The 12,458-nt window shown below is 44.6% G+C and overlaps 1 protein-coding gene and 1 long non-coding RNA gene across 8 annotated transcripts; one reads left to right on the plus strand and one right to left on the minus strand.

Moving 5' to 3' along the window:
• Positions 1–432: 432 nt before the first annotated feature.
• Positions 433–4,450, plus strand: LOC133725333 (uncharacterized). Of its 7 annotated transcripts, none has more exons than XR_009854366.1 (11): positions 433–789; positions 883–988; positions 1,078–1,250; positions 1,865–1,977; positions 2,069–2,374; positions 2,564–2,661; positions 2,752–2,824; positions 3,122–3,196; positions 3,634–3,687; positions 3,803–3,876; positions 4,089–4,450. It is a non-coding gene; the product is annotated as an uncharacterized LOC133725333 (long non-coding RNA). The 7 variants fall into 7 exon arrangements; XR_009854365.1 differs by having other exon boundaries at positions 1,906–1,977; XR_009854363.1 differs by having other exon boundaries at positions 883–1,004; positions 1,096–1,250; positions 1,906–2,374.
• A 1,241-nt stretch (positions 4,451–5,691) lies between these two features.
• LOC133725334 (geranyl diphosphate phosphohydrolase-like) lies at positions 5,692–6,570 on the minus strand. Its single transcript, XM_062152548.1, has 2 exons — positions 6,351–6,570; positions 5,692–6,181 (listed from the first exon to the last, which is right to left on the minus strand). Exons 1-2 carry the CDS (start codon positions 6,505–6,507, stop codon positions 5,886–5,888), a joined length of 453 nt encoding a protein of 150 aa, XP_062008532.1. The 5' UTR covers positions 6,508–6,570; the 3' UTR covers positions 5,692–5,885.
• Positions 6,571–12,458: the final 5,888 nt, after the last annotated feature.

A 12,458-nucleotide genomic window follows, 5' to 3' on the forward strand; every position in this document is an offset into this window, starting at 1 on the left:
TTCCTAATTTCTGTTAAGTATGGCTAACTAATTCCTAATTTCTGTTAAGTATGGCTAACCACTATGCCAATAACCTTATCAGACGACAGAGATCAGACGACAGACAAGTTGGTTTCTGTCGTCTGATATATTTTAACGACAGACAATGTAAAAACTGTCGTCTGAATATAGCAACATACCATACAAAGTTAGTTTTGAGAATTAAGTTTGTTTTCAGACAACAGTTATCTGTCGTCTCATCAAAGGAGATAAATTGATTTCGATTCCTGTTGTAGCTGTTTTTTTTGTTTGTGTTTAGACAACATATATATGTCGTCTTGTCAAAGGAGATAAATTCGCTTTGAATTTTTTTGTAGCTGTTTTTTTTTTTGGGCACAACGTGAAGGGATATATGCCAAATTTTAAAGCTAGCTATTTCTCTTTCCCGACAAATTTAACCTTTTGAATACTGTTCTCTTCCGCAGAAACCCTATCTATCTCGCTCTCCCTTAGGCACAGAAGAAACCAGCAGCCCCAACTCAAGACACATACACTCAGCTTTCTCTCTCAAACCGAAATTTCATTTCTTACCCAAATTCATTCTACAGAGCAAGAGAGCCAAACATGTCGATCGAAATACCCAAAGGGCTCCCCTTTTCAGTTGATACATGGAGTTCTTCTTCAAAGAGAAAGAGGCACCATTTCTTAACTCACGCCCACAAAGACCACTCCACTGGGATTTCCTCCCACTTTTCTTACCCGATTTACTCAACCCAACTCACCAAAACCGTCCTTCAACACTACCTCAAGGTTTGTCTTTCAATTTTGATACTTTACATGTTTTTACGGTAGCCCATTTCATTTTTTGGGTTAAAGTTTCAATCTTTAATTGGGATTTTGCAGCTTGATGAATCTTTGTTTGTGGGCATTAAAGTTGGGCAATCTGTAGCTATTGATGAACCGGATGGAGCCTTCACTGATACGGCTTTCGATGCCAATCAATGTCCTGGTATCTATCTTTCATGGTATTATGGATTGGTTTCTTATTGCTTTGTTTCTTTTCTTTCTGGATCTGAACCATAGCCGCTTAATCTCCAGTCCTTGACCATTCTTTAGCTGAGGTTAGAAGTTGCTCCGATTTTGGTCAAATTAAAAACCCAAGCTTAAGCCCTTCGATTTTGGACCCAGAAGCAAAAGCACTCTCAGACACTGAGACGAAGCAATGGAGGATAAAACTGAGTCTGTTTCATTCAACAAGAGAAGAGCAGAGGGTAACGATAATTGCTTTTTTTCTCTATAGTTAACGGTGAAATCTGTAATTGCTTGCATTGGTTTCTAGGTTGTGTTCCTTTCTTTGATTCTGGATAATTAATATGATTTTATCTCATGTGGATAATAGTTCAAAAGTGACTGACTCTGAGGTAAGTTCAAATGGTAAGAAAGAAGTATTTTCTACTCTACTGTTCGAAAAGTTACAATCTTTTGTCACATAAGCATGGAGCGTGTGAGGAAAGTATATTAATTGACCAATAAGACAGCCACTTGACCTGAAGAAGTGGGAAATGTAGTTCCATGTGACTTGGTAGTTACAATAGGCAATGGGATTCTAGGAATCAGGATTGGTGCTTAGGAGTGTGAATGGTTTGTTTTTATGACTTGAAGTTTGTGGGGTTGGATATTGGAAAGTTTGGCTTCTACTTTGAAATTTTCTTTGTGGAGTTTAGTTTTGGATTTTCATTTGTTATCTCATCCTACTTCCTTTGTGAAATAAGAATGTTACGATTTTGTGCGATAACTTTTAATTCATATGGATAATTTCAGTTATTATCTATAAACTAGATGACTCTGAAGCTATTTTAATTTATTCTATCTTTGTCTTATGAAGCTCGTATAAATTTTTATGCATGTTGTTGGTGCAAATAAAAGGTGGAGTGGTGGATGTGGAGGAAGGCAATAGACGTTTTGTTTCTTTCTCAAAATCGATCATCTGTGTAACAGGTAAGTCTTGTTACACTTGCATCTTCACTGAAAATTTAGTGCACCATATATATTGTAGTCAGTGAAGCCCTTGTCAGTGGATCAAATAAAGGCAGTCTTTACTGAGGAGCATACATAAGCCAAGGACGAGACCTATGACACATACCTTCTACCACCTAGTGAAGATCCAGAATCTTGCCAATCATATCTTAGGATGCAGGATAAAGATGGGAAATATATGCTCTACGAAGCTGGTTAGCTTAAGTAGAAAGAAACAAATGGTGCACTTGTTTTTCTATAGTGGTACCCTTATAAGCTTGGACATGCATGTTGCAGTCACAGTGGAAACTGCCAATATGTTATAATGGACCACAAATAATGATAGAGGGATTGATCGGACTAGTGCATTCTACTAAAGGTTAGTGACTATCTTCATGTCATCGATCACTTACGTTTTTGCAAATATGGTTTCAGTTTTTAATTATGCACTAATTATACACTACTTGCATTCTAAAGGTTACTAAGCTGAGCATTTCATTGATGTGGTAAATTGGCTCACTATATGCTAATGTTTTTTTTTTCTTTCTTTTATTGTGCCTTGTATCAGCCTCTTCAAGAACCAGAGAAGATGACCAATATTATTCTTCAAGCTCTGAAAATTACTGGACAAAGAGGCATTATCAACAAAGGTTGGGGTTGGTAATTGTAAGTCTTGGTTCTCAAGATTACTTTCGAGCATAGTGTATATGTATGCTTATCTGGATATGAAACAGTTTATTTTTATCTTCTTAGCAGTACAATCAAATGATTCTATGTACTTAGTGGACAATTGCCCCCATGATGACTCTTCCTCGGATGCTCTGTTGTGGTAAATTATTTATGTTATTAGTTTATTTTGGTTTAGTACAGATTTTGCTGCACTGGTGCTTACTAGATTCATGCTCGCTACGTGGTTTATTTGTTGTAGTGACATGATCATTAATTCAAATATGACTAACAAAAAAAGGTCTTGAACATTTTCATTTGAAGCATGTAGGAGCAGTTACATGTTGTAATGATAAATTGATGTAGTAGTAATAAATTCCTGTGGTCATAGTAGTCTACTTGTTTTATAGCAAGAGGAATATATGTTGGTTGATTCACTCTATTATATGGGACACTGCAGGTTAGGAACGTTACCATAGCCTGACTCCCATGTATTACTGCGGTGCAGCTGTTGGTCTATGATATCACAAGCATGGTAATCATTCAACTCTCCAATTTAGGTTCAGATGTCCTTATGTGTTGCTGGTTTTTGCAAGTTCGTGTTTGTAATTTCACAGAACATTAGACTTTCAAGTTTCAACATTATATAGTCCCTGCAATGGTTCCATTATAAGTATCTGCAAATTATATGTAATTGACTTGAAGTTTTTCTGTTTTCGATACTCTTGAAGCAAAGACTTAAGCATCTTTGATATATAACTTTCGAAAGCAGAATGAGCCACTTGTGACATGCTCATTGTAAGCCTTATAATTTTATCTATCAAATGATAGAAGACTATGTCATTAATGATCTACAATATGAGTTGCTTAGACTTTATCTGTCAAATGATACGAGACTCTTTGGTGATTTGTAATATGAGTTATGCACTTTTTAAGTGTAATCAGTTCGATGCATATTGTTTTTTGCTGCAGGAGTCATTTGTTTTTAGCAAGCTAAGAAGTGGGTTTTTGAATTGCAAAGACAAGGTACATTTGAAAAGTTTTGGAGTGACCACTTTTTGGATTGATATAACTTGAGTAACTAATATTCTTCAAGACTACTAACTCACTCAAGTTTATTTTACTTCTCGTTTGATATTAGCAAATCCAACTTTAATAATGTTCTTGGCTGGAAACAAGGCTGACTTGGAAGAGAAGAGAAAAGTAGGGACTGAGGTATATACTCACTACTACCTTTCCCTGTTCATTTTTTTGTTACCTCTATTCATGAAGTATAGTCAACTATACATTTGCATCTCGATTGAGTTTTGCAAATGAGTTTTCTGCTTGATACTGTTAATCAAGCAATTTGACTATAAAAGTTTGACTTATATTTCATGTGTTTAGCCCAATGGTAACTAAACTAATGTTGGTTGATGTTGTCACAGAAAAGTAGTCCTCTCTTAGGAAGCAGAGATCTATCCGGGCAGAAATGGTTAGGAAGTAGAGACAATACGTAGTCTGCAGAAGGCAAGTAGAAAACAAGTAGTGAAGTCTTTGACCATTGCGCAATAGATACACTGTTGATTTCTCGTGGGACAAGTACACTCTTCATGAAGGACCTTTTGAGGAGGTTGGAGCAACGTGCTAAAACTTTTATCAATGGGGTAGATTAGTTTATGATGATGTTAACAAACTATATTTCATGGTTTGATTATGACTTTCATCATTGGGATATATGATAATACATTGGAAGTTATGTCTTTTTAAATAATATCAAACATTAATAGAAAGTTGCCAACAACTATGGTTTGAAACAAGTATACACAACAGAAAGATCAAAGATACTTCAAGCATTTACACATTCAAAGGACATTTAAATGTCCTTTTACAACAAGAGAGACAATAGATCACTAATAGTGGATGTTTTTTCAATAAAGTTCGCACAACAGATTTGGCAAAGAAACATGGAAATTCTACACATTCAGACGACATTTGATTGTCGTCTCGCATTAAAACAGACAATAGATTATTTGTCAAGTCTGTTGCTAGAGTTTGACAACAACAACATTTAACTGTCGTTCTATTTCATATCTAACCACATATACTTACAATTTGTACATATTTAAGCACATTCAGAGGACAGATTTTTTTTAGGTGTCTGTCGTCTGAGTGAATTTCTGACGTCAGGCTTTGACCGTTGTCTGAACATCAATCAGATATCAGCTTAATAGACGACAGATTTTTTGCATATCAGACGACGGTCATTGTCTGTCGTCTGATGAGGTTATTGGCATAGTGAACTAATTCTTAATATGGCTGTCTAATTCCTTATTCCTAATTTCTGTTAAGTACGGCTAACTAATTCTTAAGTTCTATTAAGTATGGCTAACTAATTCCGACATTAGTTTCTTGCAAAACAATCTCAGTCCTACACGTGGAGTCTTATGGAATGGTCATGTCCTGATTATTGACTTTAGTATTGACCTTGGCTTTGACTTTATCATTGACTTGATCGCTCCTACATCCCCCCTCAACCGAATGAGTGGGACCAATCATGAGGTTGCCACAGAGATATCAGAATTGAGGGAGAAGTAGTATGGAACTTAACTAATTCATTTGAGTAGGCCGGGAAGAGGGAGAGATGCATGGAAGAAAAAAAAATTTATCACAAATTAACATGAGGACAATTCTTAGGTTCACCCCTGGGGTAAATGAGCATATTCACCCTTTATTGTGATTAATGCATTTTAATTTTATAATTTTCTAATCCAACCATTCATGTTGCATAACACCATACAAAGATTAGCTCTGTAAAAAATCAATCAAATTGAATACCTTTTAGTTATCATTTCTATGAAATACATGGACGGTTCATTATAATAGTAGTAAGTGTTGTTAGAACCATCCATTTGTTTGATTCAATTAGATAATTAAACGATTTCTGTTTCAATTGATTTTTTACATAGATGATCTTTTAAGGCTAATCTAAGATATAGACCGTTGGATGATAAGTTTATTAAGTAAAAGTATGTTAATCGACAATAGAGATGAAAATATGCTCGTTCACCCAATGGGATGAACTTAAGAATTGTCTTTAACATGATTAGTACACAAACTTGATTAACGCTTAGTGAAGGTACATGCATGGTACAAATTAACAAATCACTCACAAAATACTCTTAAAAAGGAAAGCAGCCTGCTGTGCCAATGCTGATGTGCACTACATATAGCTAGCAGCTTTCTCATGTTGGAAAAGGGTTAAATCCATCCTGAACCACGTTCTCCAAAGGCCAAAAGAGTGGCTTCGGAAGATTGTCCCACTCATACCATCCCCAACCATCACAGAATTTTGGCTCAATATTCTGGGGCTCTTGACGAGGATCTGCCAGCACTGCCCTCATGAAAACAGCCACGTACTGCGATGGTTTGGCTTCATCTAGGAACAGGTTGTTGGTCACAGTTAGCAATTCTATCTTGCTAATGTCTAAATCAGTTTCTTCCTTCAGTTCCCTTGCTGCACACTCCTCAAAGCTCTCTCCTTAAACGTTTGTAAAGAAAATCAATTAATTAGCTCTCGTAAAAAATGTAAGATATGTTATATACCCTCTTAATTATAGTTTGTTACAGCAGTGTGTGCGTAATATGAAATACAAATTTTAAAGTGCGAACTGACAACTTGGAAGAATGAACAAGAGATAATTAACTACCAAACTCAAGGTGGCCACTGGGAAGGGAAAAGGTGGAATCTCTCAGAGAGGAGCGGCGCCGCCCCAAGAGCACGTTTTGGCCTCTCAACAGGCATACTACCACCGCCACTTTTATCGACCCCGCAGTTTCAGCCACTACTACTGTCTCGTTTCCCATGCTTTTGATATGGTCTTTTTCCAAGGAAGAAGAATTTGATCGATCGAGCTAGTTTGCAGTACTCGACTGTACCTACATGTACGTTTGCAAAGCATAATTAGCTATAATCAGCCACGCTCATCGTACCGCCAGTGGTACCAACTACCGTCAAAGGAGTGACCCACGGATAGGCAGCCAGGCGGGCCACGGCCTGAGCACAAGAGCTCCCTGGGATCGCCGCTGACGCGCCGCCACGCACTCTGCCAAGACGGCATCAGAAGCTACTGAAACTGGGAACTGAAGCACATCAGTCCCACATCGAAAACAAAGAGAAGATCAGACCTCTCCTCACCTATAAAAGGTCCTCTCTTCTCTCTTCATTATTACGCATTAACTACTCATTTATTATTGTGCTGTCTATACGTATCAACTGACTTAGGCATCGGAGAAGTGAAGACCGCCCAACGCGGTCTCCCTCTGACGCCTTGTCTTTCATTTGGCAGCCAGCAAGAATCACCAAGTATACAGAGTAGCGGTCCGCCCACCGGACCAGCGTTAAACGAAGGTTTTGGTTACCGCCAGACTTTGAGCATTAACATTGGCGCCGTCTGTGGGAACCCTTGAACAAGAGGTCATCCCATCACAACTACCATGACTAGCGGTAGCGGGGGAAACGCCGATGAGCAGGCAGACCAATCCGCCATACCCCAACCATCCAATCCAGCGGTAGGTGTTAACCGCGCACTATTCAACACCCCAACCAACCCCGGCGGTGAGACGGATCCAGGCAGCAGCCGCCCACCAGGCCAGGACCTCGCCGCCATGTACGAGCTGGCACTGGCAGACCTTCACAAGGCAAACAGAGAGCGTGAAGAGGAGCGCAGAGAGAAGACCGAGGCCCAAAAGCAGGTGGCTACGCTGATGTCACGTTTTGATGACCTGAAAAGGACGTTGGAAAGAACCGCCAACCCGGCACAGAGCGAGCATTCGCATAGCACGAGGCGTAGTCATCCCAACGCCGGTACATTGGGACCAGAACCAGTCGTACAGATGCAGGTCCCGCTGGACCCCCCTGAACTACTGGGGATGGGACCACCGCCCATTCCCCAACTCATGTTGGAGCAGGAGGCAGAGTCGGTACCACGCACCAACCGCTCGGAAATCAGGGCAAGAACTGAGGGCGATCCGCCTGCGGCAAGGCGTAGGCAGACCCAGCGGAGTACATACGCCGGACCAGCCGGCGACGCAACAGCCCAAATCCTGGAGAGGATGCAACAGTTGGAACAGAGGTTGGTCCGGGCGGAGTCGGGTGCCACGCCACCAACTCAAAGTCCACTTTTCACGTCCAGACCAGGGCCCTTCACCGCTGCAATTCTACAAGCTATCAGGCCTGCGTACGCAAAAACTCCAAAGATGTCGCATTACAGCGGTACAACCGACCCCTTCGTCCACATGGACACCTTCAAGAAGGTCACCAACAACAAGGGATTTGACGACCCCACTCTGTGCCACTTGTTCAGCGAAACACTGGACGGAGAGGCAATGAATTGGTTCTTCGAATGTCCGCCGGGATCCATTGACTCATTCAACGCACTATCACATACCTTCCTCTCCCGGTTCATCTTATTGTCTGCCGGACATCATAACACGAGTCAGCTGTTCAGCGTCAAGCAGGGAGAGAGCGAATCACTGAAGGCATTCGTCACAAGGTGGCGAGCGGCAGCATCTCAGTGCCGCGATCTAGACAAATCGATGGCATCTGCGGCCTTCAAGCAAGGACTCCTCAAGGGGCCGTTCCTCTATCACCTCAACTACAACCATCCAAATGCAGCATATGACCATATCATGAGTGAGGCGGTCATTCACGCCCAGGCGGAATTCATTACATATGGAGAAGCCCCACCGCCACCGGCAACGCCAGCAAAGGCAACACAGCCCACCTCGAGTCATGAGACCATTAATAAAGCACCCGCCGCATCGCCAACTGACAAGAAAAGGGAATGGCCACAGGGCCACTACCAGAGCAAGCGGCAGAAGGATCAATACCACAAGGGCAACCGCCCAACCCAAGAAGAAAACCGCAGCAGACAAACGGAGTCTTCTCAACGGTATGCCGTGTTCACGGTCCTCACAACCTCGTACGAGGAAATATACAATCAGTGCAAGGATCAAATCCCGCCACCTCCCCCAGCAAAATACCCGAAGACGGGCAAACCTAAAAACACCGGCAGATGGTGCAAGTACCATGAAGACAGCGGCCACAATACCAACAGCTGCAACGCACTGAAGACGGCCATTGAGACTTTATACCGTGAAGGCAAGATGGAACAGTTCAAGGTGCGCCAACCGCCACCCGTGATCGCCAACGTAGAGATGTTGGGCCGCATTAACACAATCGACGGCGGTGCTCCAATCACGGGCTTGTCTCACAGAGCCAGGAAGCGTTATGCACGCATTAATCACCCAAAGGAGGTCTGCCATATCCGTTACGAGAGATCCGCCAAAGTCCCAAAGGTGGGTTGGGAACCTATTACATTCTCAGAGGAGGAGGAGCGCGGGGTGCACTTACCCCATGATGACCCCTTCTTGGTCGACGCCATTCTTGGCAGGTTCTCAATGGGGAGAATATTGGTAGACAGCGGGTCCGCTGTCAACGTCATCTTTAACGGTTGCTACGGCCACCTCAAGCGGAATAACAAGTTGCTCCAGGACCATGAGCCACTGCTCAGCTTCTCTGGTGACGTCACGCAACCGCTCGGTTCTGACTACATGCGGCTGACTATTGGCGCTAGTCCATGTATGGCGGAGGTACATACAGAATTCATAATCGTTGATTGTCTCAGCTCATATAATGCCATCCTCGGACGACCGGCGCTCAACAAGCTTAAGTGCATTATCGCCGGATACATGCTTCTCATGAAGTTCCCCACACCTAACGGCACGGGCAGTGTGAGGGGAAGCCAGCAGTTGGCACGCGAGTGTTATTCAACGACCATGGCACGGTCAGCGCAAAGCCATGATGTCCTGACAGTGGGAAACCAGGCACCGCCACCAAATATCTTCGAGGACCCTAGGGACGAGGAGGAGAAGTATGTAAGGAAGGAGCCGGTCAACCCGGACACATCCTTGAAAGTTGTCTGCATCTCAGACGAGCACCCTGAGCGGACAGTCCGCATAGGCGCCCAACTAGACCCAGAAGTAGAGGCAGAACTCATTCAATTCCTACGTCATAACGCCTCCGTCTTTGCATGGTCCTACGCGGACATGCCAGGTATCTCCCCTGAGATTATCACTCATAAACTCACCATCAAACCCTCCTTTTATCCCATCAAGCAGAAGCGGAGGGCCTTCGATGAGGAAAAATACCGGGCAATCGGAGAAGAGGTCGCCAAACTCCAGGACATTGGATTCATCCGCCAAGTCATCTATCCCCAGTGGATCTCAAATTTGGTAATGGTCAAAAAGCCCAGCGGCAAGTGGCGGATGTGTGTTGACTTCAAAAATCTCAACAAGGCATGCCCAAAGGATAGTTTCCCGCTACCCCGTATCGATCAGTTAGTCGATTCAACCGCCGGACATGAGCTCCTCAGCATGATGGACGCTTTCTCCGGATACAATCAGATCAAAATGCACCCCAGCGACCAGGAATGCACCACCTTCACCACCGACAAAGGCCTTTACTGCTACAATGTCATGCCTTTCGGTCTGAAGAACGCCGGTGCCACTTACCAGCGGTTGATAAACGCCATGTTCGCTGAGCATCTAGGAAAAATCATTGAGGTCTACGTGGACGACATGCTAGTTAAGAGCATAAAGGCCGGCGGACATGTGGCAAACCTCAGGATCATAGTAACCATTCTCTTGGCCTATGGTATGCGCCTCAACCCGGAAAAATGTTTCTTTGCAGTCACCGCTAGCAAATTCCTGGGATACATTGTCAGCGAGCGGGGCATCGAGGCTAACCCAGACAAGGTCCAGGCCATCCTTGACCTGGCGGACCCTGAGTATAAGGTACACGTCCAGTGCCTCCAGGGCAAGTTAACCGCCCTTTCTCGATTCATCTCTCGACTCACTGACAGGTGCGCCCCATTCTTCAAACTCCTCAAAACAACGCACAAGAAGGTCATCGACTGGAATCCAGAATGTCAGGCGGCGTTCCAGGGCCTTAAGGAATACCTGGCGGCAGTCCCTCTCCTCTTTGTCCCTGTCCAAGGAGAAACCCTATTCATATACCTAGCGGTATCCACATCGGCGGTAAGTTGCGCAATTGTCCGAAGGGAAGGCCAAGATGAGCTCCCAGTTTTCTACGCCAGCAGAGGCATGAACGGAGCAGAAACAAGGTATCCTCCCTTGGAGCAACTGGCCCTGGCACTTATCGTTGCCGCCAGGCGCCTCCGCCAATACTTTCAGGCCCACACGATCCATGTGTTAACTAATCAACCGCTGAGGCAAGTAATGCAGAACCCTGAACACTCGGGGCGCCTCAGCAAGTGGGCCATCGAGCTCAGCGAGTTCGACATAGAATACAAACCAAGAATCGCCATGAAGGGCCAGGCAGTGGCGGACTTCATCGCTGAACTCACCGAACGTCAACCTGAACCCGGTGTAGAGATAGTGCCCGGAGCGGAAGTGGTAACCGTCGGGGAGGCGAGTCCCCTCCAGTCGGATTGGAACCTACATGTGGACGGATCCGCCAGCGCCAAGGCCAGCGGCGCCGGAGTCATCCTAACAGGACCCGGGGGACTGAACGCGGAGTACGCGTTGAAATTCAACTTCAAAGCTTCAAACAATGTGGCGGAGTACGAGGCACTTATCGCCGGTCTACTCCTCGCCATTGACTCAGGGGCTGACAGCGTCAACATATTCAGCGACTCTCAATTAGTCGTTAACCAGGTCAACGACAGCTTCCAGGCCAAGGACCAGCAGTTAGCGGCATACTTGGGATACGTCAAAACGTTGCTAAAAAAGTTCAATTTCCACACCATCACACAAATCCCCAGGGAAAAGAACGCCAAGGCTGATTCCCTGGCGAGACTGGCAACCGCCCAGCCACATCAAAGTCCAGCGGACACAAAGGTGGAATGCCTTGACAAACCAAGCATCACAAAAACCCTAGCAGAGATCTTCAACATTGAAGTCAACCCCAGCTGGATGGACGAGATCACTGCATACAAACGCAGCGGCACATTACCCGAGGATGAGGTCAAGGCACGCCAAATTCAACGGAGAGCAACCCGCTACAATATCCAGAATGGCAAGCTTTACCGCCAGGGGTTCACTCACCCCAACCTCCGCTGTTTAACCCCGGAGGAAGGAAAGGTCGTGTTGGAAGGAATCCACGGCGGGGAGTGCGGAAACCACTCGGGCGCTAGATCCCTGGCCAATCGCACAATGCGACAGGGCTACTTTTGGCCTACGCTTGGTGAGGACGCCCAGCAGGTGTCAAGATCTTGCCACAAATGCCAGCAGTTCGCCGATCTCCCACATGCGCCGGCGGAACCACTTTCAATCATCATCGGTCCATGGGTTCACTCTACATGGGGCCTCGATTTGATGGGAAAATTCCCAACCGCCAAGGGACAGTTCAAGTACATCATTGTTGCTATCGACTACAACAGCAAGTGGATAGAGGCAGAGCCACTGACTGCCATCACTACCGCAAAGGTCATTCACTTCCTCTGGAAAAACATTTACTGCCGCTATGGTGTCCCACATACAATCATTACAGACAACGGCACACAGTTCAACAACGAGGAACTCATTTCATTCACCGCCAACCTGGGCACCAAGATGAGCTTCGCCTCTGTCGCCCACCCCCAAACCAACGGCCAGGTCGAAGCGGCAAACAAGATAATCAAGAAGTTGCTAAAAAAGAAGCTCGACACTGCCAAGGGCTTGTGGGCGGAAAAACTGCCAGAAGTGCTATGGGCCATCAGGACAACTCCATCCTCCGCCACTGGTGAAACCCCCTT

This window comes from Rosa rugosa, chromosome 1 (assembly GCF_958449725.1).
Source record: "Rosa rugosa chromosome 1, drRosRugo1.1, whole genome shotgun sequence".
NCBI lineage: Eukaryota > Viridiplantae > Streptophyta > Magnoliopsida > Rosales > Rosaceae > Rosa > Rosa rugosa.

Bases quoted from the DNA above. Each gene is read 5' to 3' on its own strand.
- LOC133725334 (XM_062152548.1), bottom strand. From the start codon at position 6,507: ATGGGAAACGAGACAGTAGTAGTGGCTGAAACTGCGGGGTCGATAAAA. The intron at 6,182-6,350 runs GTAGTTAATTAT...CAAACGTTTAAG, and splicing joins CAGTGGCCACCTTGAGTTTG to GAGAGAGCTTTGAGGAGTGT.